Source organism: Lissotriton vulgaris, chromosome 7, assembly GCF_964263255.1.
Source record: "Lissotriton vulgaris chromosome 7, aLisVul1.2, whole genome shotgun sequence".
Lineage (NCBI taxonomy): Eukaryota > Metazoa > Chordata > Amphibia > Caudata > Salamandridae > Lissotriton > Lissotriton vulgaris.
This window is the reverse complement of record NC_141695.1, coordinates 79,458,085-79,485,640: the sequence shown is the minus strand read 5'-3', so window position 1 is coordinate 79,485,640 and position 27,556 is coordinate 79,458,085. Positions and strand designations below refer to the sequence as shown.

At 43.8% G+C, this 27,556-nt stretch overlaps 1 protein-coding gene across 1 annotated transcript in view; it reads right to left on the bottom strand.

Moving 5' to 3' along the window:
* The window catches only part of LOC147700822 (putative DBH-like monooxygenase protein 2), a 166,927-nt gene that overhangs the window by 92,791 nt on the left and 46,580 nt on the right, over positions 1-27,556 (bottom strand). Inside the window, exons 6-7 of the mRNA XM_086929742.1 lie at positions 5,818-5,920; positions 2,806-2,972 (exon numbers count right to left, since the gene is read on the bottom strand). Of these exons, the coding sequence (XP_086785868.1) occupies positions 2,806-2,972; positions 5,818-5,920 (270 nt within the window). The remainder of the gene's footprint in view (positions 1-2,805; positions 2,973-5,817; positions 5,921-27,556) is intronic.

Here is a 27,556-nt window from a genome sequence, read left to right as displayed (position 1 = left end):
ATAATGGAGGGAGCACTGAAAGTTTTCAGATTCTCAGCCCCAGTCACAGATCTGGGTTGAATATGTCATTGTTCTTCAGCTCACTTCGCTACCCCAGTTCAGACACAGCTATAAGCAAATCAGTCTTGATCCTGTGCCTCATTAGAACCATCCCGGCCGAACTGGCAAGCCATGTTTTCCCTGGACCAGAAATAAGCATCCTGGGACCGGTTTCAGGCTAACACCCTTCATCAGCGAGGCTAGATTGAATCCAGTGGCAAAGTGAGCAAGGGACCCACGTCTGGGCATACCCTGGCAACAAAGGGCAAACAAAGCAAACTCAAGGAGATGATGGATGGAGCACTGAAACTTTTCAGACACTCTCCCCGTCACAGATCTGGGTTGAATCCATCATTGTTCCTTAGCTAGTTTCACCACCCCAGTTCAGACACAGCTATATGCAAATCAGTATTGACCATGTGCCTCTTGGGAACAGTCCAGCTCGAACTGAGAAGCCATGTTTCCCCTGTACTGAAAACAAGCAACCAGGGACCGATTTCAGGCTCACAGCCCTCAACAGCCAGACTAGCTTGAATCCAGTGGCAAAGTGAACAAGGGACCCTAAGTCTAGGCATACCCTGCCAACTTAGAGCAAGCAAAGTAAACACAAGGAGATGATTGACAGAGAGCTGAAACTTTTCAGACACTCACCCCCATCACAGATCTGGGTTGAATCCATCATCGTTCTTTAGCTAGTTTCACCATCCCAGTTCAGACACAGCTATATGCAAATCTGTCTTGACCATGTGCCTCATAGGAACAATCCAGCCTGAACTGCCAATCAATGTCTCCCCTGGACTGGAAACAAGCATCTTGGGACTGGTTTCAGGCGAACAGCCCTCAACAGCCAGGCTAACTTGAATCCAGTGGCAAAGTGAACAAGGGACTCCAAGTCTGGGCATACCCTGCCAACTTAGGGCAAAAAAAGTAAACACAAGGAGATGATGGACGAAGCGCTATAACTTTTCAGACACTCCCCCCCAGACACAGATCTGTGTTGAATGCATCATCATTCTTTAGCTCTCTTCACTACCCCATTTCAGACAACGCTATATGCAAATCAGTCTTGACCCTGACCAGACCGAACTGCCAAGCCATGTCTTCCCTGGACCAGAAACAAGCATCTTGGGACCAGTTTCAGGCTAACAGCCCTCATCAGCTATGCTAGCTTGAATACAGAGGCAAAGTGAGCAGTGAGTGTGTTTACTATTACACATAACCACATGGATCTGGGAATTAACTACTTGCTTTCCCATCCATTTTGCACCCTCACTTTTGGCTAGTCTCGTAATAGGAAAGTGCACAAATAGCTGATTTTACCACTTGAAAAAAGCATTAAAACTAATTATTATCATAGACTGGTAATGCTGCAGGATTTATCCAATGGTTAACATCAGTGTTTAGCTTTTTAGTGAATGATTCTACAATATTTAAAGTGGATTTTTTTTAAAATATATATTTGATTCACAACTTTATAAAAATAATGGCTCTTAAATGGCACACAAAAGAGCGAATGTTGAGTGGCCAGAAATGGAGTCCTGACAATGCTGCCACAGCAGCGCTTCAGGAACTTGTGTGAAGGGAATTGAAAAGTGTATTTTGACGGATCATCCAATCATAAAGTAGAGGGAAGAGATACACAAATATTCACCGCATAGATTAAGGTAATAATAGTATGATTTGTAATTATGAATCCTTGCTTTGCTTCTTATCACTGCAAAGGCAGCAAGGCAGCTTGCTTAAACATATTTCAAAACATAGAACATTAATAACATTAGCTTTCAACAAGGATGCTGTGACTATCTATGGCAATCGTCATAACTTTCCCGAGCAATAAGGATGAGAGAATTATGGTCGAAAGAGCCAGAAAAGGTGTGTTTTAGGTTGTAATGAAATGTCAAGAGATCTGGGGTTCCTCACAACTGGCCGATTCACAAAGGCAATCTGAGACATAAATCTAATGTTTTACGACTTTTCGTATTCCCAGAGGTCATTGACGATGACGAGTCATATCTTTACATCCGCAGCTAGGCCGGAATCTCTGGCTCAATTCATATTTTCCAGTTCGGGTCGGGATCCCTGGCTCGAGCTAAATGAACTGTAATCAATGAGTCGGAATGCAATTTTTCCAAAAAGGAACATTAGGAATGAGAGAAAAATTGTAGAGGAGATCATAAAAATCAGTTTGGGCGGGGAAATGGGTGTGGCCAGACACTACATCACATCCCAGAAAAGTTTGCTCCTTTGCTTCCTGGTAAATGCAGCCCACAATTACTCTCCCCTCAGTGTTAGCTGTAGTGTTTAAATGTTTGGTGCAACACTAATCAATACTGAGTGGGGTGTAACACTACAGTCAATACTGAGAGGAGCGCAAATTTTGGACTGCATTTACAATGATGAAAAGGAGCATTACTTGTACATCTGGGAATGTGTCAGGCCCCTCCTTATATTTCCCAGATCTCCACCCTTTTAACCACAAACAGTTTCTAATGTTCCTGCACTGTCCTTAAGACCTCCCACACTTACTATATAGTAGTATTCAAACCTTGTGCAAAGAATAGAAAAGATACGAACGTCAGAGGCAGAAGTCTCTGGTCATATGTTTGTGATCTGAATTTTGCATTATGTTTGTATTACTAATTCAACACTAACCTATGCACTACACAATACAGTTGATCAATCTGGCCCACTGTAAGTTCACTTTAACCTGTATGCCAAGTTTCAACAGCATAATTGTAAATGTATCTAGCTGTTAAATCTATTTACCTGAGGGAACTTATCTGTTTTGCAGACTGAAGTCAGTTTGAATGTTTCTGCCTTCGGAGGAATAAAGGAAAGTCTTTCTACGAAGATCCCTGGCATCAATGTTGAAGAATCCTCTTGCCTCAAAACTGGGGTGTAGTAAATGATAATACCAGAGTTGTCTAACTGACCTAGAAGAAAAGAGACAAAAAACACTTCATAACTGCAATACTTTGAACACATGAGACATATCAGTCTAATTTCTGACCGGTACAATGTGTCAAAAATAGGTTTCAGTTAAAACAGCTTGGGGAAAGGTTGCATTCATATCTTTAGCCTTCTTTTGTGTAGCTGATTTTCTAGCTACATTCCTTTGCCTTAAACAAAAACTGTCCAAGTTACAATTATTGGTCCCAAAGCTGGTTTTAAAGAAACACTAAAACATTAGATGTACATTTTCTTTAACTCTCTGTTATAACATTTCTCAAATTAGTGATTTTGAGATGGGTTAAATACCCCTTTTTGGCTTCTTCATCAAGCTCACAAAGGTGTAGGGAGGAATGGTTCCCAATGTTCCATCCAATGGCAATCACTTGTGGTGACATTCCAACTGGAACTACCGGACGACTGCTCTCAAGAAGGGAACTCAAGCAATCCCGGACCTGTTTCAGTGAAATCAATTATTAGTAATGCGATCCAAAGTGATTTCCAGTCAATGGATAATTTGCAAGTGTTCCTCTCAATAATATTTTGCATATATTATATGATGCTCTAAGTGGCCAAGTGCTGGACTTTGCCCTCTCTGCAGGGTCATCCCCAAACGTTTTGCCTTCTCACTGCTGTTTCTATAACCCAATTTCATTGGCTCTTAGAACTATGTGCACTTTACCACTGCTAACCATGGCTAAAGTGCTTGTGCTTACTCAGTACAACATTGTAAAATTGGCTTACTCCTGATTGGCATACATAATTTACTTATATGCCCCTAGTAAAGTTGTATACCATATACCCAGGGTCAGTAAATGAATTGCTACTAGTGTACCTGCTGCATTTATGGTGGCACCAACTTAAGTAGCCAAACTTCATCGCTGCCATTGCAGCTTGTGTGTGGAGTTTTAAACTGCCATTTTGACCTGGCAAATTAAACTGAATATAGGCCTAAACCTATAAAATAAAATATAAATAAATTGCTATCCAGGATACCACACTGTGCAAGCACCGGAGCTTTAGGCGCGCTCAACATAACAAAATTAGTTAATAAACATTTGTATGTCAAAAATAGTGCAGTACCCAATATAGAGGGTAAAAAATATTGTTTTAGTTTCACATACAGTTGAAATTGTTCTTTTTTCATTTTTTTGTTGTATTTGTTGTATTTCATTAGTGTTTATATATATATATATATAGAGAGAGAGAGAGAGAGAAAGATAGGCAGGTTGTTGGTTTGGTAGGGAAATGCGGTAGGATGCTTTATCACTATCCATTTTTATTTTTAATGAATGTAATTATACTGATTAATTATGTACTTCAAGTTAATTGTAAATTATTCAATAGATCTGTTTAAATACATTAATAATATTTTTAATTGTTACTTTGATAATTAAAGTATTGATTTGTAATATTTAATTGGTTATAAAACAGTGTATATTAATGGGTTGTGATAATTTGTGTGCCAAACATTTTAATTTATTCTGTGGGTTTTGTTTGGGGATGCTAAGTTGAAAGTGTTTTGCAATTTTTAATTGGTAATTATTTTTTATCGTGAATGTATCAATTATAGGTTGTAATGATTTTTAGACAGTTTTAATGTACGAACTACGTATTTTGTACATTTGTCAAAATAAATTCTATGCTAACACTTTTAAATAAGAATGTTGCTTATTTTGAAGTGTGAACAGTAGATCTTACCCCTCCAGCCAGAGCGCTTCCATGAGTAGAAAAACGCACCCGTGTCCCTATTTTTTATTAAGCGTGGGTGTAAATAGTGTATCTGACGCCACCAAAGTACAACTTGGGTTGGAGTAGGAATAGAAAATAAAGTAGAAAATAAAGAAAATCTGTCCTCTCCTACGTCCAACACTTTCCTTACTGTTGTTTTTGCTGGAATGACAAATGAGACCCCTACAAAGACCAACATTTTCTCTGATCTTTTTCCGGTTACAGTGGGGTTAATACAATCAATGCCTAGAAAGTCCAAAGCTGCCCAAAGTATCGATTATGTCGAAGTAAGAATATTAATTCTAACTCTTCCAAAAATCACCCTTTCCATACTGTTGCTCACGTTGGAGTGAGAATAGTAAATCTAACCATTCTAAAGATCACACTTTCCTTACGGTTGCTCAAGTTCGAGTGAGAATATCAAATCTAACCATTCTAAAGATCACAAGTACCTACTTTTGCTCAGGTTAGAGTGGGAATAGTGCCCTGCAATATCCACCAGTTTCCCTACTGTTGCGTACTTTGGAGTGAGAATAGTACATATGAACCTTGCAAATGTAAGCTGTTGTTTATGCTGGAGTGGGAATAGTAATTCTAACCTCTCCAAAGTCCAACAATATTTACTTTGATTTGTAACAATATTTTGGTCTTTTGTATTTTATGTAGACAATATTTTTACTTTAATATTGCAAGAATGAAGACTTGATATTTTTGTCAACCATAGTGTTTTGCATATGATTTAGCATTTTGCCTTGGATATTTTGTCGTGCGACCAAATAGGATGCACATGGAATGCACCTATGTGACCATATGTAGTGGAAGCCCTTCCTTGTGGTAATTAGAACTCACACATAATTTACATCCCATGACCATATAACACACACTGTATAGGTGGGTGGACTACTGCACTGAGGTGAAGCAGATGTATGTAGAACACTAGTCATAGATCCGACACAACAGTGAATGGAAAACAGAGAAGTAGACTTTAGTGTCAGTCCCAAGACGATAGAAAGAATTGTCTCTGAAACTGATAATAACAGCAAATCATCCAAAGATAAGTTTAGAAGGAAGCAATGGGTTCGACATCCAAACACCTACCACTTTTCTTCTCCTGGTTATTGTAGTGGATTTCTATTCTGACGTGCTGGGGATCGCGGCTTGTGCCCAATGAGATTCCAGCAATGGGTGGCAATGTGAATGACTGGAAAGAGGCAAACAAATTTTGACAAAAGGATTAGAAGCAATGATATTTGGATTGGAAAAATATACCACTGCTATGTATATATGTACATATGTGTCTTATCTCCTTGGCCACTGGAATTATGCAGCAATGGAGGAGTGGGTAGACTATGTTATGCAGACTTACGTGGGACATTCTGTGAATTATTATCTCGCTATCTTGACATTTTAACACGTACATTGATACAAAACCAATATCAGACAAATCGGACAAAAATTGTAGAATATGTTTTTATTCTGGCAAAGAAAATCTGAATCCCTTTTTGTGTAAACTGCCCAGTCTAACTCTCAGAATACAACAACTTGTATAAAACATACAGTGCTACATTCAAACATAAACAAACCGATCCACAGTTCTGGAAATAAAAGGTCTAACTTTTGTATTGTGTACATCCAAAATATGTTTTTAAATCTGTCTTCATTTTTTAGATGTATTCTCTTTCCAAAGTGAAGTTCTTTCGCTTCTGGCATTACAAAGAGAAATACATTGCTTGTGCGTTTACTGAAAATTATTGAAATGTAGCAAGAAGTTGTAAGAATAATTAAATCAAAAATCAACTATTAGTTTCACTACTTTAATTATTTTCAAAGTGAAAATATATTTTCAAGGTACAGTCAATGAGATATTCTAGTCCATGAAAAAGAGCTTTGATACCTATTGGATGACAGGCGCTTCTGTTTTGTACCTGGTTAGTACCTATACATAGTATTAACTGCGCTGTGTCGAATCTCATTTACCATTTAATACCTGATTACGATGCTAATAAAAAAACGGTCCTGGCCCTCTGTTGAAGCCGTTCATAGGGCATCGTAATCGGCTGTTTGGATTCCTTTCTGGCCAACCCATTCGTAAAGCCTTCAGTAATCCCGCGGCTCTTACCGCCCGAGGGGATTAAATTGCCAGATTTCAACAGCCTTTCTGTGCTGGCCTTTCTGATACAGAAAGGCTGTGGAAATCTGACTTTGGGGTCCAACAGAGGGTTCCCATGAGTGCAAGGTCACCGGATTGTGGCCTTGTGGGCACCTATGGTGTCCCCATGTTGATCCCTGCACCCAGTGGCAGGCACCTTGAGGTGCTTTTATTTGTCAAAAAGAAGGAGAGTGATCTTTCGATCAACTGACACTAATTACCACTCGAAAGGGTGGAAGGTCCAGTAACAGCATGTGTCCGTGTCAAAGTACAAGTAATTCAACAAAGGGGTTGCTGAACTGTTCCTAAAGGGAGGGGGAAATAAGGTTGGCGTGACCGAAGGTGTGGATATTACACCTTTGGGCATCCATTTTGTTGGATGTATTTGCCTCCCACACCCAGAAGGGTGTCATGCTTCATCATTGGTGGTTGCTCCTCGTCGGGGAGGCGGTGCAATCCCCGACGGGCTCACCTCAAAGAGGGGCTCTTTGGCGGAGATCTTTTGTATCTAACTGCCTTATGGTGAGGTGCGGGTGTGTGGGCAGGAAAGCTAGTTGCCTGGTGCAGTGATTTAAAATGGAGCAGGGGGTGCCGGAAACTACTTTATTCTGGAGGTCCCCCTACTGCAATTAAAAACGTGAAGGTAGCTCGCTAGGTGTCAATCCATTAGGTAGAGTGACCCTAGAGGAGACTAGCAAAACAACTGGTCAACATGTTTCTCGCACTGGGGTATATTCACCAGCGATTCATCAGGACCTTAAAAAAGTGAGTAAACTAAACAACATGCTGGTGTCATGTGTGTAGTGTGAGTCAAATTTTACCTCTGTGGAAAATCCTATGCCTATACAAAGAGGGAAAAAGAGATAAACATTAGTAGTTTCATTTCTCTTAAGCAGCATGGAAGGTCGACGCCAGGGTATGAGCATGGTGGGGCATGCTGGTGGAGGTGTTGGCCAATGTACATAGCCTGCGCATGCCTGAGTGGTCACAGCGTGCAGTGTAAGGTTCACACACTGGCACTATGATTGTGAAACAAGGTGGAGGTGTAAAAAAATATTTAAGTGATTTAAAAACAGCAGTGTGCAATGGTGTGGCTGTGGAGTAACGCATAATGAATAATGAATAGATCAACAAGTGGCCAATGGCTTGTTTCAGAGCGAGTGCCAAGGGATATCCTCATTCAATCCACGGCTGTCAGAGGATAGGCGGTGGACCCACCTTTGTTCCTTCCTGAAGAGTGCATTCTTGGGGCAGTTAGGACTGGATTCCAATATCACCCACTTCAAAGAGTCTGCATTATTGTTGGATTCCACATAATGTTTGCACATTTTAGTATGGGTTTTTTTACAGCGGAAATTGCTGCAATGTTAAATGATGCGCGTTTTTATTGGGCGGGTTGTCATCCCAATACACTGTAAATTGCATGGGCAGATAAGCAAGTAGATGCAGTGTGTCGTATGGCAGTTACTATGGTGCCTGAGTTCCCAATTGAAGGTCTCGGAAAGTTTTATAGTTTTGACTGTCATTGTGTATCTACATACTGAGGTAATAGAAATTTTCAGGTAGCTCAAGTGTCCCCCACTCGCACCCCATTCAAACACACGTGTTCCATGTATGTCATGTAATTCCTTTTCCGTGCATGCTAGAAAGTCGCATATGCATTTGCGTCCAACGTTAACATGTCAGTTATACAGTTCCCCAAGAAAATCACGTTATTTAGGCTTCTAGGCCTATGGTGCCAACGTCTTTACATGGTACACTTTTGAATAAAGCACACGTTTTCTCCATGTTTCTTGGCCCAGTCGAGCCAAGCCCTTAACGAGGCTCCGAGTTCTTTTCTGCCTCTGAAAGCTGCAGTTTAGGTATGCGTCCCTGACCTCTACCTTACATCCTGCACAGACGAGCGGTGCCCGTCTCGGCCTGCTTGCCTGCCAAAATGTTATTTTGCCTACTGTTATCTGCTCAGCCTCCGCGAAAACACATTCCAGTCTAGTGAAATAGGTAAACATATTCCCGGCTGCAGAGCAAAGGGCCCTGCCTTCCTGTCTCCATGCAAGTAATTCACTGCTCCCGTTACCATGGTAAGCCCATGGCCCCCGCACTCTACATGAAGATTCATATGCACGCACTAGCATTCAGTGATATAGAACACACCATCTATGTCATAATGTGGCAACTCAAACGTTGATAGTATAAGTGACACCGTCCAACCCTCACTGTGGTTTGTCCAACAGGGTTCATAGATTAACAAACTCCTAACTCATCTAATGGTCAGGGACTTCGAGCCACATGAGTGGTCGGCGGGTCAGAACATTGGGGTTAAGCCTTCAGGTGTAGCTACAGGGGGAACATTAGTATTAGCCTTAAGATGGTTTCTATAGCATTAAGGTTAGAAACGGGGCACAGGTGACTGACACACCCCGTGGATCGTTTTGGGTATCCCATCTTACCTCAATCCTCCCGTGTCTGTATGGAGGCACCTACCCATATCCGCCGAGCTCGGATAGATGGGTAGGTATGGCGGCAGTTGTTATTAAAGGAAACCGGCTGCCAGGGAACGTGACCGTTTCCGCCCTGTTGTGCAGGTCACGTGAAATGTGTGGAATCCGAGGCGGCCATGATGTAGTGTGTAAACGGTACTAAAAATGGGACCGTAGTGGCTACCAGAAGGGTTTCCTGAGGTAGAGAATGGAACCCGGACACGTCTTTAACACAAACGGAAAGTCAAGGTTTGTTAGATTGCTAAGTACAAGCGCTCGGTGGCGTATGATGCTTAGAGGAGCCGGAAATAAAAGATTAATTCCGGGCTGGCGGACAGAGTTAGCTGTACTGAGAAAGGAAACGGGACCATGTAGTCAAAATGTGAAACAGTGGTATGTTGCTAGGTTAAAACCACTCCGTGGCGTTATTACTTAGAGGAGCCGGCTAGAAGGCCCCCCTCCCCTCCCGAGACAGGTCACGTGTTGAATAAGGTGACTATGTCGGCCATGATGTAAGTGGCAGGGGATCTTGCGTAGAAGCCCAGTATGTTGAATAACCAAAGTGTGTGCAATGGTGTGGCTGTGGAGTAACGCATAATGAATAATGAATAGATCAACAAGTGGCCAATGGCTTGTTTCAGATCGAGTGCCAAGGGATATCCTCATTCAATCCACCGCTGTCAGAGGATAGGCGGTGGACCCACCTTTGTTCCTTCCTGAAGAGTGCATTCTTGGGGCAGTTAGGACTGGATTCCAATATCACCCACTTCAAAGAGTCTGCATTATGGTTGGATTCCACATAATGTTTGCACATTTTAGTATGGGTTTTTTTACAGCGGAAATTGCTGCGATGTTCAATGATGCGCGTTTTTATTGGGCGGGTTGTCATCCCAATATACTGTAAATTGCATGGGCAGATAAGCAAGTAGATGCAGTGTGTCGTATTGCAGTTAGTATGGTGCCTGAGTTCCCAATTGAAGGTCTCGGAAAGTTTTATAGTTTTGACTGTCATTGTGTATCTACATACTGAGGTAATAGAAATTTTCAGGTAGCTCAAGTGCCCCCCACTCGCACCCCATTCAAACACACGTGTTCCATGTATGTCATGTAATTCCTTTTCCGTGCATGCTAGAAAGTCACATATGCATTTGCGTCCAACGTTAACATGTCAGTTATACAGTTCCCCAAGAAAATCACGTTAATTAGGCTTCTAGGCCTATGGTGCCAACGTCTTTACATGGTACACTTTTGAATAAAGCACACGTTTTCTCCATGTTTCTTGGCCCAGTCGAGCCAAGCCCTTAACGAGGCTCCGAGTTCTTTTCTGCCTCTGAAAGCTGCAGTTTAGGTATGCATCCCTGACCTCTACCTTACATCCTGCACAGACGAGCGGTGCCCGGCTCGGCCTGCTTGCCTGCCAAAACGTTATTTTGCCTACAGTTATCTGCTCAGCCTCCGCGAAAACACATTCCAGTCTAGTGAAATAGGTAAACATATTCCCGGCTGCAGAGCAAAGGGCCCTGCCTTCCTGTCTCCATGCAAGTAATTCACTGCTCCCGTTACCATGGTAAGCCCACGGCCCCCGCACTCTACATGAAGATTCATATGCACGCACTAGCATTCAGTGATGAACGTCCTCTGCCCGAGAGACCTTTTACTTCAGACACTACATCCTCCAAACATGAGATACCAGATATGCTATAGGTGCAGGTCGTTCTGACACCCCAGACATTAGTCTCCTCTACTCGTGCAAAAGTCAAAGCCCCCAGCTCTCCCCAGTTACACGTCATGCTCAGTTGCGCGCGCATCTAGGCTAAAGATTTCTGCTGATCCTGCAAACTTTCTCTAAGCATCCACCCACTTGTGATGTTTCATGTGACGTTTCTCTGACATGTCAAGTGCACGCCCATGTGTACGCCTTCCTACACGCCTCCTGTTACGCACATGTGTTCTTATCTCTCTCTTTTCACCTGTTACGCCTACTGTATTCGATTCAATTATACTGTTTTACTATATATAATGTGTGATGTTAATAAAAAGTTGAATGTCCCTTCCTGAACCTTAGTGGTGATGGAACTCGATGTCCCATACCTCGAGGAATATATCATTAAAGCCCGTATGACTCAGATTCCACGGACTCTGCCTCTCATTTGATCGAGCTATCCTTTTTACTTTTAATTGTATGGAAAAATGATACAGTAATTTTATTTACCACATAATTTGGTGCCCGAATAGGGACACCCCCCCCCTTCCCCACTCGCCGGCGATGTACCGCAGGCCTTGACCCCTTCTACAGCTGTGACGGAACCAGTGCACTCCTGCGGGTTTTCCTGCTAATCTCCCTCAGGCCTACGGAGGAGACGGTGACTGCGACCCGGCATCCAGACGAGGCGGTGAGGAATGCGGAGGATCCCGACCAGAGCCCCAAGTCGAGAGAGCAAGGTCCGAGGTATCCAGAGGCCCACCTGTTCCGAAGCGCATGCGTAGGAGTAATCGCAGCCTGACGCAGTCCAGTCCAGTCCGGTTTCTGAGGCCTTCAGTTTCTGCTTCCCGGTGAGTACCGTTATTGGGAACGCATCTAGACGAGTTCATTAAGTTGTGCCCGGTCAAGACAGGTCTGGGTACACAGGCCTGGTCCAGACGTGTTTACTTATTTATTTATTTATCGCAATTTTTAGAGCGCAACAAATACCCATACGGGTGTCTCGGCACTATTGTTACAGATACTCACTTCTTTTAGGGAGAAATTTAGGAAGTAAACAACCAGGTTTTGAGGCTTTTTCTGAATTTTAGTAGCGTGGGGGCGGTTTTAATGTGGAGTGGCAAAGTATTCCATAGTTTGGCAGTTGCGATGGTGAAGCATCTGTCTTTACTTAGGTAAATACGGTATGACGTGTCTCTTTATGGGACCGGTATGTCTGTACTGTTCTAGCAGTGCATCTAGTAATTCAGTATTCTAGAATCTCGAGAATTTTCCAGAATTGTGTTTTCCGTACCAGGTAGTAACTGTTCGAAAATGTTCTAATGTGTTTCATGTCGTGGTATGAATGATTGTTTGCAATTCATTACTGTGTTTATTGTGTTCACGTTCAAATCAGTCTCAATATGCCACTGTTCTCGAAATTACGTCAGATAGGAACTAGGAAAGGGATACTTGAAGAAGCAGTTCCCGTCCCGCCGAGGGACACTCCTGGACATTTTATGTACAATAAGCATGGCTTAGATGCCATACTGTATCTAGATTTGTGGGTGGACTACACCAAGGGTCTGGAAGAGAAGTATAGATGGCCTGTCTCAGGGACATGGGATGCTGATTGCATCATGAGGGTAGAAGAAGCATTATGGAAAAAGAAAGCCAGACAATCCCAGAAAGACGCCATAGAATTATGGCGTAAAGAAGCCCATAGAAGAACAGAAAAAGAAATCAGGAAAGCAGAGAGAAGTAGAGAAGAATCCGAAAAAGCCAGAGAAAAAGAGTTACTAGAAGAAGGAGAACGAGTCAGAATAGAACAACAAGACAGACAAAGAAATGCCCTTATTACAGGACTGTATCCAGTTCTTGCCGATGGCCTGCCCAAGGCGACCCCGGAAGTATCACGTAACTTGCCACCACCATTGGTTCCGACTAAACTTCGTCATAAACAAACCGCAGCAGACATTTTCATTTCCTCCTATTTAGATGATGTTGCTCCAGCATATACTAATGTACCCATGCCACCCGTTAACAATATACAGCAGCCTGCTCAGTCTGTTCAAGCCACGACTCCTCCACGTCTCCAAGACGCGCTTCCCGCGCCTGTCGTCACTTCCCCTACTGCTGCTGCTACTGTTACTGTTCCCCCATACTACTGGTCCTTACAATCCTTTTGCGACAGCTGCAACCCAGAGTCCACCTCCATTACATATGCCTCCTATACCCGCTATGACACCAGCAGCTGCAACCCAGCCAGTTCATGCCCTCGCTTCCGCTTCAGGAGGCGCAACAGGAGGTCATCTTTGCACCCTGCCTCAAGCAAAATGAATGACGTTTAGCGAGTTAGCTTTACAACGTACACCCAGAGCAGCGACATTCGAAACCCTTAAACAGTACATGACAGATTGCAGATATGATCCAGTACCAGGCGAAGACGACATGATGCTATTCTCACTACGTTTACGACGAGTCACAAATTATCTGGTTCTTCTACCACATATGGAAGAACATCTAGATAACATATTCCATTTCATTAGGACAGGGGAGAGACCAGAATGCATTCACGAGGCCATGGCACACCATAAAGTTGAGACACAGAAAATGATCTTACAGTTTTTGATAAATTGTTTGATAAGGGAACGAGATCGGCCAGGTACAAGCAAAGAAGAAATGGATGTTTTGATTAATTGGAGTAACAACATAGCAGATGGTAAACATAGTACACAGGGTAGTATAGACGCCATGTACAGAAAAATCCGTAAAGAAATAGTAGTACTACACGAAAGGGAAGTCGAGAAAGAGAATGAAACCGAAGATGAGGACGAGTTAGAAGAGACAGAAGAACACCAAGAGATGATAGCATACGTAGGTAGAGCAAGACCTTTTGACAGACCCATACGCCCAGAAAGCAAGAAAGGTTTTCTTTCTCCCATACCAGAACAATGTTCTCTTGAGCATTTATTCCAAGCCACTGATAAAGTACTGAAACAACAAATAGGTTATAGTGAACTTAGTACCATGAGTGAACAAGAACTAGCACGGTCCGCAGTACAATGGGCTGATAATAACAGCGTATATAAAGATGATTCAGTAGCGCAAACATTTTTGAATCTTTCTCCAACCGAACAGCGTTTAGCTGGTATGTACATGATCCAGCATCTCATTATACTATATGAGAGTCAGCATTCTGATCCAGGTCCCCTATACAATATATTGGACGAGTTACTCCTAGGCTGGTGGAGAGGCCTAGGTACCGATTTAATTAATGTGATTCTTGAACACCGTCATAAATACAGAACTTTCCTGACTCCACATTTTGTTCCTGTTCCACCCCCAGTAAGGAAACCATTTTACATAGACAGACAGAATCCCTTACGAGAAGTTAATCCCGTCCAGGCTCCAGGGGGTGCGCTTCAACGCGTATTCGTATACACACCCTTAAGCAAAATGGAACTATTGGAAATGAAGAAAATAGTGCCTTGTCATGATAAAGATCCAGCAGGGTTTCACCGTGAATTAAAAGACATGTTACTCATGGGAGATTACACATATCCCGATATTCTTAAAATGTTAAAAGTACTGTTGCCAGCCGGTATTTATGAGAAACTTAAAGAGAAAGAATGGGAGGTGGGAGATAAAAAGATTATCTGGACTGAATTAGAGGACGAAGAAAATACACGAATTCCAGGTACTGGTCTCGGGACCAAAACTAAAGCATTACCAGGATTATTAATACAGGTTTTGCCGAGGTTATTGGCGGTTAAAAAGGAAGACTGGGATGCAATCTCAGCCTGCAAACAGAAACAAGACGAGGATACTAGTGATTTTTATTCCAGATTTGAGAAATGTTTTATTATTAATAGTGGCCTGAAAACAAGTAGTGAATCATATCCACATCTTTTTGTGACCAAACTAGTCGAGAATTCCTTACCCCAAGTCAAGAATAGAGTCCTGAAAGTCGAGAGCACATGGCAAGCAAATACCCCTTCTCAAATGTTACAAATGTTACAGTACCACCAGAACCGAATTAGAGAGGAACATGATCATGAACAGAGACGTATGAAAGATACGAAAATGAAAGTACTAGTAGCTCAGTCTGTTCCAGCAGATGGTCAGAAAAAGGGTACAGCACTGCCAGGTCATTCTGCAGCTCCCGTTAAAGGGAACTGCAACTACTGTAAACAGCCAGGTCATTATATAAACGACTGTACCGTTCTGAAATACAATATTGCTACCGGCAGGACGAAAGAAAGACCGCGTCCCCCTAGACAAGAACATGTTCCATAGCATATTCCACAGAACACGCAACCACCACAGCAAGCACAACAGACAGTAACTGTACCCCAACCTCAACCCCAGCCTATTGCTGCCACGCAACATGTCACGCAACAAATGTACCAGTATGCACAGTCAGATTACCCCGATTACCAACAGTACTCATGAAACAGCCTAGAGAGGGAGGTTGGCTTGCCTCTTATTGAGGTTCCTGTAGATCAAGAGGGTCCCTATGTACATAGTCAGGTATTAGGGAAAGACAGAACATTTTTGATTGACACAGGGGCGAGCAGAACTACCATCAGTCATGACGAGGTTCCAGGGGCACCCCTCTCAGGCTCACAGAATGTTTCCCTGGGTTTTTCAGGAAAGCCTATTGTTAACGAAGTGTCAAAACCAGTTTCCCTTGAAGTTGGTCCATTGTCCCGTACTACAGACTTGTTACTTACGAAAGCATGTACTGAAAATCTGCTTGGTATTAAAACATTGAAAGCATTAGTAGCTGTAATATGTTGTTCTCCGGAAGGAGTGAGATTATTTTTACGTGATTTCAAAGGTCATTATGTGTTACGAGATTTTGATCCAAGATTGCAAAATGTACCAGCGCATTTATGGGCACAAGGTCCAACTGATGTAGGTTGTATGCACATTACTCCTTATCGTGTCACTCTCAAGCAAGGAGTTGTACTACCCCGAATCCGACAATACAAATTGCCCCCCGAGGCTGTAGCAGCCTTACTGAAAATTATTGACGAACTGATTGCCCAAGGAGTAGTTATAGAAACTGACTCCAATGTATGTAATTCTCCAATCATTCCGATTCTTAAACGAACTGACCCACATGCACCACCAGTCTACAGATTGGTGATTGATCTTCGCGAACTAAATAAATGCATCATTCCACAGTACCCAGTAGTGCCAGATATATCTTCCTTATTGACAGCTATTGAATCCGAAGCTGCGTTCTTTACTGTAATTGACCTCAAGAACGCTTTCTTTAGTGTTCCCATTTATCCGGAAAGCCAGTATCTTTTCGGATTCTCTTTAAATGGCCGAAGCTTCAAATTTGCACGTGCACCTCAAGGGTTCACGGAAAGTCCCAGTATTTACAGTCAAGCCCTGAAAAGACAACTAGACAGTATTCATATGCCTGCTGACACTGCTCTGCTCCAATATGTTGATGACTTGTTAATTACAGCACGGACCGAACGTGACTGCGAGCGCGCGTCACTGACTGTCTTGTATTTCTTGGCCGAAAAGGGGCATAAAGTGTCCCCTTCAAAGCTACAATTCTGTGCCCAGCAAGTGGTATACCTTGGGCACTTGCTGTCCAAATGGGGGAGACAACTGACACCAGACCGCATCCAGTGAATTGCACATCTGCCACAATCCAGGACAGAAAAGGAGGTACGGGCCTTTATTGGACAAAACAACAAAGCCCCTGCACTGGACAAAAGAACATACGATGATGCTAAGGTGACTTCGATTTTCAGTATCAAGATTCAAACGTGCACATCGAAAATTCCAAAGTTCAAAGAACACATAGTGTTGAGAAACGGAATTCAAATGATGTAAAGTTCATGGTATAAAACACCGTTTATTGTTCCTCTTGTACTGGCCAACACGTGTTTCATCGCAGGGAAACAGACTGCGAATCTTCAGGGCCTCTTAAAGAATGAGCCAGAAATGGTGTTGTAGCCAAAGCCCAAGACGGGCGGAGTGTGGAAAAAGACGTTGCTCGCGTAGTATGATGGTTTCTTAGTGTAGAAGATAAGAAGTCAAAACCGGGAGGAGAAGATTCTAAGCAGTGGCGCTCAAAGTTAAGAAACACAGGCGGATACACCTGACTGATTTTGTTCCCCCTCCTGTAGTTCCCGGCGCCGTTTTTCAAAGACGGTCCGAGGGAGAGGAACAAGCCCTCCAAAGAGGGTTGAGCTTTGTCCCAACCCCGAGGATTGACCTGTTCCAACAAACTAGAGAAATTCAATCATTCTTCAGGAAAATAAGACTTAAGGCCTTCTTTGAAGGCAGGCCCTGCGAACCAACTGAAGACTCTGGTTTACATAGCCCTTCAACTTTCACACCCCACAATGGAATGGTTCCAAACGAAGTCTTGACATTTGAACAAGCTGTACTGAAAGAAATAAATAAACTAGACCATCAGACACCACATTCCAACATTTCCCGGAATGAGATGATGGTTCTTAAATCGCTGACAGAAGACCCTTTAATCACTATCAAACAGGCAGACAAGGGTGGGGCCACAGTCCTGTTAAACACTGTGGATTATGATCTGGAGTGTACCAGACAACTCAATGATCGTCGGTATTACACACCCATCCCCGGTGACCCGACCAGGCGCTTACAGACCTTAATTACAGGTTTGGTAGTGAGTGCAGAGAGCGAAGGATGGATCACTAAAAAGGAGGCAGAGTTTCTAACGAAAAAAGACCCTCGGGTACCATATTTCTATATTTTACCCAAGATCCATAAGGGAACCAGACCAGTACCAGGGAGGCCGATCGTGTCAGGGATTGACTCCATCCTGGAGCCACTCTCACAATTTTGTGACCACTTTCTGCAACCACTTGTGAAGTGTATCCCTTCTTATATCCAAGACACAACAGATGTCTTACGCATTCTGACCACCATCCAGAACACAGCACAGATTGATCTTTTGATTACTCTAGATGTGGAGGCCCTCTATACGAATATTCCCCAGAGGGCCACCCTAGAAGTAATAGAGGAAAGATTGGGCCTAGAAACCTGGAACTCGAATACGCCACAAACCTTCATCATGGAGTGAGCCACCCTAGAACTCACCGAAAATTACTTCGAGTACAAAGGACAATACTATCACCAGACCCAAGGGACATCGATGGGCAGTACCTTTGCTCCTTCGGTGGCATGTCTGTATATGGCTGAGTTCGAAGATAAACATATACACCATCAGTCCAATCCCTTCCGAGAAAACATTAAAATGTGGAGACGATTCATAGATGACTTCCTAATCCTGTGGACAGGCCCATTGGCATCACATGAGGCTTTCTTTGAATGGGTTAACACTCTTAACCCTTTCTTACATTTCACCATGTCTTCCTCATCCAAGGAAATTGCCTTTCTTGACCTGACTATCAAACTTGAAGAGGGGGCCCTCACCACCACAATGTACAGAAAACCTACAGACCGTAATAGTCTACTCCATTATACAAGTCATCACCCCAAGGCCCTACGTTCAAACCTTCCATTCGGACAATTTCTCCGAATACGACGCAATTGTAGCAACGTGACAGACTACAAGAAGGAGTCTACTATCCTTTCTAGGAACCTACTTGACAGAGGCTATCCTAAAAGTGATGTCTCTAAAGCCAGAAAACGGGCAAGGAACAATAACCGAGAAGCTCTATTAGAGAGGCAGGAGAGGACACCGGTCAAAAACCAACCGATCACGTGTGTCACCACATTCACCCCCCTGTCCAATAAAATCAAAAATACCATTAAACGCCACTGGGGCATCCTCAACAATGGGGAACTGGACCTGGAAAAACCAAGGTTCGCCTTTAAGCGATCACAGAACCTGAAAGATATCCTGATCAGCACCAGACCTAAAAGAGCAATGAGAGAGACTCAACAAACCCTTTGGCATTTACCCCCTGTTATGGGCCATTACCCATGTGGTTCCTGTGGGGTATGTAGATACACAATGACAGTCAAAACTATAAAACTTTCCGAGACCTTCAATTGGGAACTCAGGCACCATACTAACTGCAATACGACACAATGCATCTACTTGCTTATCTGCCCATGCAATTTACAGTATATTGGGATGACAACCCGCCCAATAAAAACGCGCATCATTGAACATCGCAGCAATTTCCGCTGTAAAAAAACCCATACTAAAATGTGCAAACATTATGTGGAATCCAACCATAATGCAGACTCTTTGAAGTGGGTGATATTGGAATCCAGTCCTAACTGCCCCGAGAATGCACTCTTCAGGAAGGAACAAAGGTGGGTCCACCGCCTATCCTCTGACAGCCGTGGATTGAATGAGGATATCCCTTGGCACTCGCTCTGAAACAAGCCATTGGCCACTTGTTGATCTATTCATTATTCATTATGCGTTACTCCACAGCCACACCATTGCACACACTTTGGTTATTCAACATACTGGGCTTCTACGCAAGATCCCCTGCCACTTACATCATGGCCGACATAGTCACCTTATTCAACACGTGACCTGTCTCGGGAGGGGAGGGGGGCCTTCTAGCCGGCTCCTCTAAGTAATAACGCCACGGAGTGGTTTTAACCTAGCAACATACCACTGTTTCACATTTTGACTACATGGTCCCGTTTCCTTTCTCAGTACAGCTAACTCTGTCCGCCAGCCCGGAATTAATCTTTTATTTCCGGCTCCTCTAAGCATCATACGCCACCGAGCGCTTGTACTTAGCAATCTAACAAACCTTGACTTTCCGTTTGTGTTAACGACGTATCCGGGTTCCATTCTCTACCTCAGCAAACCCTTCTGTTAGCCACTACGGTCCCATTTTTAGTACCGTTTACACACTACATCATGGCCGCCTCGGATTCCACACATTTCACGTGACCTGCACAACAGGGCAGAAACGGTCACGTTCCCTGGCAGCCGGTTTCCTTTAATAACAACTGCCGCCATACCTACCCATCTATCCGAGCTCGGCGGAGATGGGTAGGTGCCTCCATACAGACACGGGAGGATTGAGGTAAGATGGGATACCCAAAACGATCCACGGGGTGTGTCAGTCACCTGTGCCCCGTTTCTAACCTTAATGCTATAGAAACCATCTCGAGGCTAATACTAATGTTCCCCCTGTAGCTACACCTGAAGGCTTAACCCCGATGTTCTGACCCGCCGACCACTCATGTGGCTCGAAGTCCCTTACCATTAGGTGAGTTAGGAGTTTGTTAATCTATGAACCCTGTTGGACAAACCACAGTGAGGGTTGGACGGTGTCACTTATACTATCAACGTTTGAGTTGCCACATTATGACATAGATGGTGTGTTCTATATATATCTGCTGTTTTTAAATCACTTAAATATTTTTTTACACCTTCACCTTGTTTCACAATCATAGTGCCAGTGTGTGAACCTTACACTGCACGCTGTGACCACTCAGGCATGCGCAGGCTATGCACATTGGCCAACACCTCCACCAGCATGCCCCACCATGCTCATACCCTGGCGTCGACCTTCCATGCTGCTTAAGAGAAATGAAACTACTAATGTTTATCTCTTTATCCCTCTTTGTATAGGCATAGGATTTTCCACAGAGGTAAAATTTGACTCACACTACACACATGACACCAGCATGTTGTTTAGTTTACTCACTTTTTTAAGGTCCTGATGAATCGCAGGCAAATATACCCCAGTGCGAGAAACATGTCGACCAGTTGTTTTGCTAGTCTCCTCTAGGGTCACTCTACCTAATGGATTGACACCTAGCGCGCTACCTTCACGTTTTTAATTGCAGTAGGGGGACCTCCAGAATAAAGTAGTTTCCGGCACCCCCTGCTCCATTTTAAATCACTGCACCAGGCAACTAGCTTTCCTGCCCACACACCCGCACCTCACCATAAGGCAGTTGGAAACAAAAGATCTCCGCCAAAGAGCCTCTCTTTGAGGTGAGCCCGTCGGGGATTGCACCGCCTCCCCGACGAGGAGCAACCGCCAATGATGAACCTTGAGGTGCTTGCCATGGGGTGCCGGTATGAACTGCACCTCAGCTTTTTACAATGCGAGAATACATTCTGGTCAGAATGCATGCTCCCATTTTACTGAATAGGAATGCAACCTAATTGCTGGGTTGGGACCAACGACAGGAGGTTGTTTGGTCCCAGTTCCCAAACGATGTCAGACGGACTCAAGTCCAACTGACATCATAATCGGGCCAAAAGTGTTAGAAAGAGACAACTCGCAGAGCTATGGTGTCTGAAGGGGCCGAGTGGCAAAAGCCGGAGCATTCAATGTGCTCAATTCAGTTTCAGAAATCAAATACAGAAGATCAAATACAGCTCCAAGGACCAATAGGAAATTCAAAAGGCAGTCAAGAGTTCTTAAGCCATAACTCTCTGGGTGAGCCAAAGGAATTCCAAATTAATTTCCCAAAGTAGCACTGACCAATGAGAATTCGAAATAGTTGAAAGAAACCAAAACAAAAATAGGTATTCCAAATGTCAAATATATGCAGTTTTTTAAACAGCATTTAAGAACTCTTTAACATCTTATTCTTCAGTGAAAGTACACTAATGCTTGTTGTTAGAACAGGGGGTCTCTAGTTGGCAGAGGAAGGTACCACTGTCCAAATAGGGACCCTTGCTTCTAGTCAGGGTAAGTAGGAAACATTCTTAGATAATCTCTGCTCACCCCCTGGGTAGCTTTGCACAAGCAGTCAAGGCTTATTGAAGGCAATGTGTAAAGTACAACACTCACAGTAACACAGTGAAAACACCACAAACTGACTACACAACAGGTAAAACAAATAAAGGTATGACCAAAACGACAAAAATCCAACATACACAGTTCAAGAACATGGTTTCAAAAGAATTCTTAAGGTTGCGGTAAAATAATCGACAGTTGTGTCACGTTTTATCCTACAGTACCTTTAGATGCAACAAAGTTTCAAGTTAAAAACTGTAGCTGTGAAAAGCAAGCAATGTGTCACTCCTGAGACCCTGGGGAGGCGATGCGACAACCCCGCTCGATGTGGCGGGCGTGTTGCGGTGACTCTGGTCTGTACGGGCAGAGATGCGATACCTTGCTTGGATTCTGGTGCACAGGTTTTCATGGAAGCAGCTCGCAAAAGGGACGATGCGACGATCTTTGGGGCAGTGACGATCTCCGGTGCGGCGACGATGCACGGCTCAGCGACAACCTTCTACTCTCTCGGCCCCTCGATGAGATGGCGCTGTGAAAACTCTTGCAGTGACGTGATGAGGTCCGCAAGCAAGCGATGCAACGATCTCACCCAGTGATGACTGGCTCTGGGACGATACTCGCAGCGATGGTAACAGGTGCTGTGACGATCTCAGCCTTTGTAGCGACGGGAATGCCCTCTGCAAGCGAGCGATGCATAAACTTTGCAGAAAGTTCTTCAAAGCTTGGCTTCCAGCTTCCCAACACAGGTACAACTTCCAAAGGCACCACACATGGGCCAAGTACTCCAGGAAGGACAGAACTCTCTCAGCAGAGTTCAGGGAAGCGGGGAGAGAAATCCGTTTGTTCCTGGGACTTCCTAACAGGGAGCCAGCTCTTCTCAGGCCCTTGGAAATTTCTTTAAGCAAGGGGACACAGCACACAGCAAAGTCCTGCCCCTCTACTTGGCAGCAAAGCAGCAGCATGCCAGCCCAGCAGAGCAACAGCAGGACAGTCTTCCTTCTTCGGTTTCAGCTTTCTCCTTGGCAGAGGTTCCTTCTTGATTCCAGGATGATCTCATTTTCTGTAGTCTGGGGTACTGTACTTATACCCCTAAAAGTCTTTGTTCCCTTTGTGCAGGAGGGCTCTGAGCCCGGTCTGAACCAGTTCTGGGTGTTCCTTGAGCAATTTGTTTTCCTGGCTTATCTTTTCCTTTCAGAGAGAGGGGCAGGGTCGTCAGCCGCCCAGCAGGAGGTAGAGCCAACATTGTGGAAGGCAGACACAGCCCTATTCAGGTCCAGGTGCTACCCCGTCCCACCACTCTAGATGCAGATGGAGCTATTCAGCCCTTTGATGGCCCACTCAGCCTCTGGGAGCCTCCCAGCCCCTGTCACTCACAAAGCAGACAGTCAATTCACAAATAGGCCTAGGCACACAGATAGATCAGACAAGAGAACAGCAACTTTTTAAAAGTGCTGTTCTCAAACACAGGATTAAAAAACAACCTTTCCTAAAAGATGTGTTATTAAATTCTGACTTCAGGGATACAAGACTGTTATGTCCTATCTTGCTCCTATGGGAAGATATGATGGTAGCCACTGTAGCCAGCATTCGATAGCCTATAGGGTAAGATAGCCTTGCAACAGTGAAAAACGAAAGTGGCTGTGTTTTACTACCAGTGCTTGTCACCTGCACTAGTACATGATCTACCTTTAACATGCACTGCACCCTGCCCAAGGGGGTAACTTGGGCCTTCCATAGGGGTGACCAATGTGTACAGAAAGGGAAGGGTTAGGCCTGGTCAGTGGGGACACTGACCAGGAGGACATTGCAGTTCACAGACTGGACACAGGCCCTGTGGTGGCAGGCCTGAGACACCATTTTAGGGCTGCTCATGTGGGTGGCACAATTAGTGCTGCAGGCTCACTAGTAGCATGTGTTATCACCAGCCCTGGCACACTGCACTTTACTAGGGACTTCTTGGTGACACAAATATGTAACAATTTACACAGGGAGCACTTGCACTTTGACACTGATCAGCAGTGGCAAAGTGCGCAAGCATCTATACCAGCAATCACGAAATCCAGCACAGCATCAAAAATACAGGCGGTAGAAGCAAAAAGCCAAGGGAAACCACGCCAAAGATGCCAGATCTAACACTTGTTATAGGTGTCAGTCATCTACAAGACAGCTAAGAGTGTTACTGGACAGTATCTGACAGATGCTGCTCGCTCATACTTTCAGCTTGTAGCAGCTCAACTGAACATGTCCACAGCCTGCATTCTACACGGCTGCACAAACAGACCATCTAGGTCCTGCAGACTTCCAATAGGGATGCACTGGAACTAAGCATAGGGATATGGACTAGCCCCAACCCAATTTCCAGACTGGAGGACTACATGGCTCATTTTTGCAGTTAGTATGCTGTAGCTTAGCCCACCTTCAGCAGGAAACCAAGTAGTGTACTTATGAGCAACATAACTTCAGAGAGTAAATGCTCTCAAGTTATGTCTTATGCAAGAAGGGATTCCCGAAGTCATCTGGTGCATTAGATGCTACGCATGTATAACGTGTGCCTCCTAAGGAGTCAGAACAGGCACATGGTAAAATACAAAACATTATAGACATGTATCCGGTATGTAATACAGATATGGTGATTATACAACTCAGAGCTCTATTCCCTGGATCCTCTCACAAGATAATCCTTGTGAACAGCATACGATGGAGAGATACCTCTGCAGAGGGCAGGGCAACTAGCGGAGTACATTGCATACCCGCACCCCATAGGATAGGGTTGCGGTTAAAGCCATTGTTGTGTAAACAAAAATGGTCAAATTAACGTAACAACCCCAAAGCATCATGGGATTTGTCACTGTGGTATCTGATATACACCATAACAAATAGGGGTGTACTTATATTATAGGCACTAACAATGTCACTACAAGAGGGTCAAAGGTGGAGGGGTGAGGTCCAGGCATGAGTGTGTGACCATAGGTGCATCAAGTATAACAATCTAGATAGGTGGCTTACACCTGAGGTGAACATAATTTTGGAAACACTGCATGGAGTACAATGAACATATAATGTGGATGTAGCAAACACTCGGATAAAGGGCCAAAATCCAGATCTCAGAAAATGTGACATGTACCTTCAGCATCACCTGCGGCTGGAGGATTTTGACTTAGTAATGATTCTTTTTTAGATTGTATTGAATAATTGATGAATGTTTTTACGATGTGCTTTTATGACTCAACTGTCGAATAAAGTTATGATGATGAAAGAAAACTTCAGTTTTGATAGTATACATAGCTGGTTTACATATGTCACCCAGAACTACAGAATCTTGTATTGCTATAGGAGGTAAGCGGTGGGCAGGCATTGGGCAACTAGGTAAGGCAGGGTCAGCCATGGATCCCAAGATGGCTTGACAGATTTATAAAGCATTAAAGGCAAATCAGAGTGAAGACCCCTAAAGTATTTCACCTGTCCAGATTTAGAATATTTTTATTTTGAATTGTGCTAACTCTACCGTGATATATTTTAGCCGGGACATTTGCACAGCATTGAGAACTGATTTAGGTGTCAAGGTGTTCACATTTCACTTTGGTTTTATTTTATTGAATGCATTATATTTATCCTCTGGAAGAGAATACTCAAGTCTCCAACTTGAGCTGATTCAATATTGTCATATCACTCACAGAATGTTGAATTCCTGCACTGACAAATAGGCTCTGAGTTGGTATTTTGACTGTAAACTGTTTACAGACTATGAATATGAATGAGCAATGGTAGATCTCTGGTTAAACTATATTGGTAGTAAAGAGTTCACTGGATCCACCTTCTGTGGCTCCGTTCAGATTATCCCTAGACATGCAAGATAATCACTCTCTTGTTCTAGTGGGGACTGCAGGCAGGCAGAGTGGCATGCCTGAGGACCTTGGGCGCTGCTCCAGGTAGAGCACAGGTCAGGAGAATACCAGTAGCTAAGCCTGGGAAGTAGTTCAAAATTTGTTTCAGCCCAATCCTGTTAAAGGGAGAAGGCAGCATTTTCTTGGGGTATTAAAAAGTAATGAATCCCACACAGGGACTGCCCCCAAAAATGGAGGGTCATGAAGTGTCCAAAAATCACTTCTGGGTGGACACCACCCCGACCAGAGTGTTATAAACCACATTTGATTTAGCTAACAGGCCTTTAAATACTCCATAAAAAACTAAGTAATCTAGGTGCATCTCCCTGGTACACCACAGTGAGTGATCTGTGCAGGAACATCCACTGGAGCAAGGCAATCCTAAGTGGAATTTACATTAAACCACTTGGTAGTCCCTAAGGCTTTGGGTCTCCCCAGAGGACCAGCAAGATGCAATATTTATAAATGTTTCCCTTAAAGGTGAGAGACCGCAACTAAATTTCCTCTGTGCAGCGGAGCGTCGGGATCTGAGCTTAATGACCCATAAAGAGCTTAGAGCTCCCTCAGATTCTGATGCACTGCTGCACTCTGTTCTCCACTCCCTATGCCTACACCTGGGGGAGTTTCCCTGCTCCAGCTATACATCCTTTGTGAAGACAACAAGGGGAGCAGAGAATGGGCTCCCCCATTGAGATGGAGCAAATTTTGCCATTTGGGTAAATGGGCCAACTAGTGTGGGTCAGAGCCCAAAGGAGGAGCCATAGACATCCACAAAAAAACATTGAAAAAACCCAAAAAGTAGATATCTGATATACAAATAGAAAATTACTGGTCCTCGTCAGCTAGACAAAAGGCCTAGCCACAGACCCAGTGGATCACCCTGGAAGCTACTGGGATTCTGCAGGGAAATGGGCATATTTGATGGGCATGCCCCAGATGGGTCAGGGCACTGAAAAAGAGGCACATTTCTGTTTGGAGGCCACCTAGTAGCAAGAGTGTGTACTCTCTCATCAATTTAAATATTTGTCCCTGTACTTTTTACAGGGTGTGGTGTTCAGAGGCGTAACATAAAATGATGAGCCCCCCCCCTTCAAAATGTGATGAATGTCACGTCATCTCCCAGACACACAGATATCCACTGGTCTTGGGCTCAATGGGGCCTTCCTGAAGGGTTAGGGCCTACCTATTAATCAATCAATCAATAAAACAGTGCTTATAGTACAGCTTATTACCTGAGAGGGTATTACGGTGCTGGTGTATTTACGTTGGGTATCTATTATGTAGGGGTCTGCTCAGGAAGACGTTTGACTTCCTGAGCGTTTACCTATGGGGATTGCTTTAGGAGGTGAGGGGGCCCCCTCCAAAACAAGGAACCCTGGGGTCCTCTAGCATTACAGGGGCAACAGGGTCCTGGGTTACTTGACTGGCAGTATTGCCAAGAACTTCCTTTTGGTTTACAAGGAGTGCATGTACCTGAGTTGTTTTGGTCCTATCTGGTTGTTCAGCAACCTGGTTATCAATACAAACGGGATTGATCCATTTCTTATCCAGAATATGGATGCTCACCTTCTTCCTCCACGGCTTCATCATTGACAGCACCTCTTATTTAAACTGCACATTAGCAAACTGGTCCGAACTGCAAATTTCCATTTGCAGCAACTAAAAGAATAAACCATCTGCTTTCCAATGATCAATTAAAGACTGTTGCTCAGAAGTTAGACACAGGGATACCACCTTGTCTGGCTTCCCTGTGAGCACCATGCCACCCCTAAAGCGTTTATTGCAATCCTCAGCCCAATTACTCACAGAGAAAAGGAAATCTGATCACATCTGCCCTCTCTTGAAGAAGCTTTGTGAGCTCCTTCTATAGGTTTGAATAAAATTCAACTTCTGCATCATGTTCAAGGCCCTATCTATAGGAATGTTCAGCTGCTTTA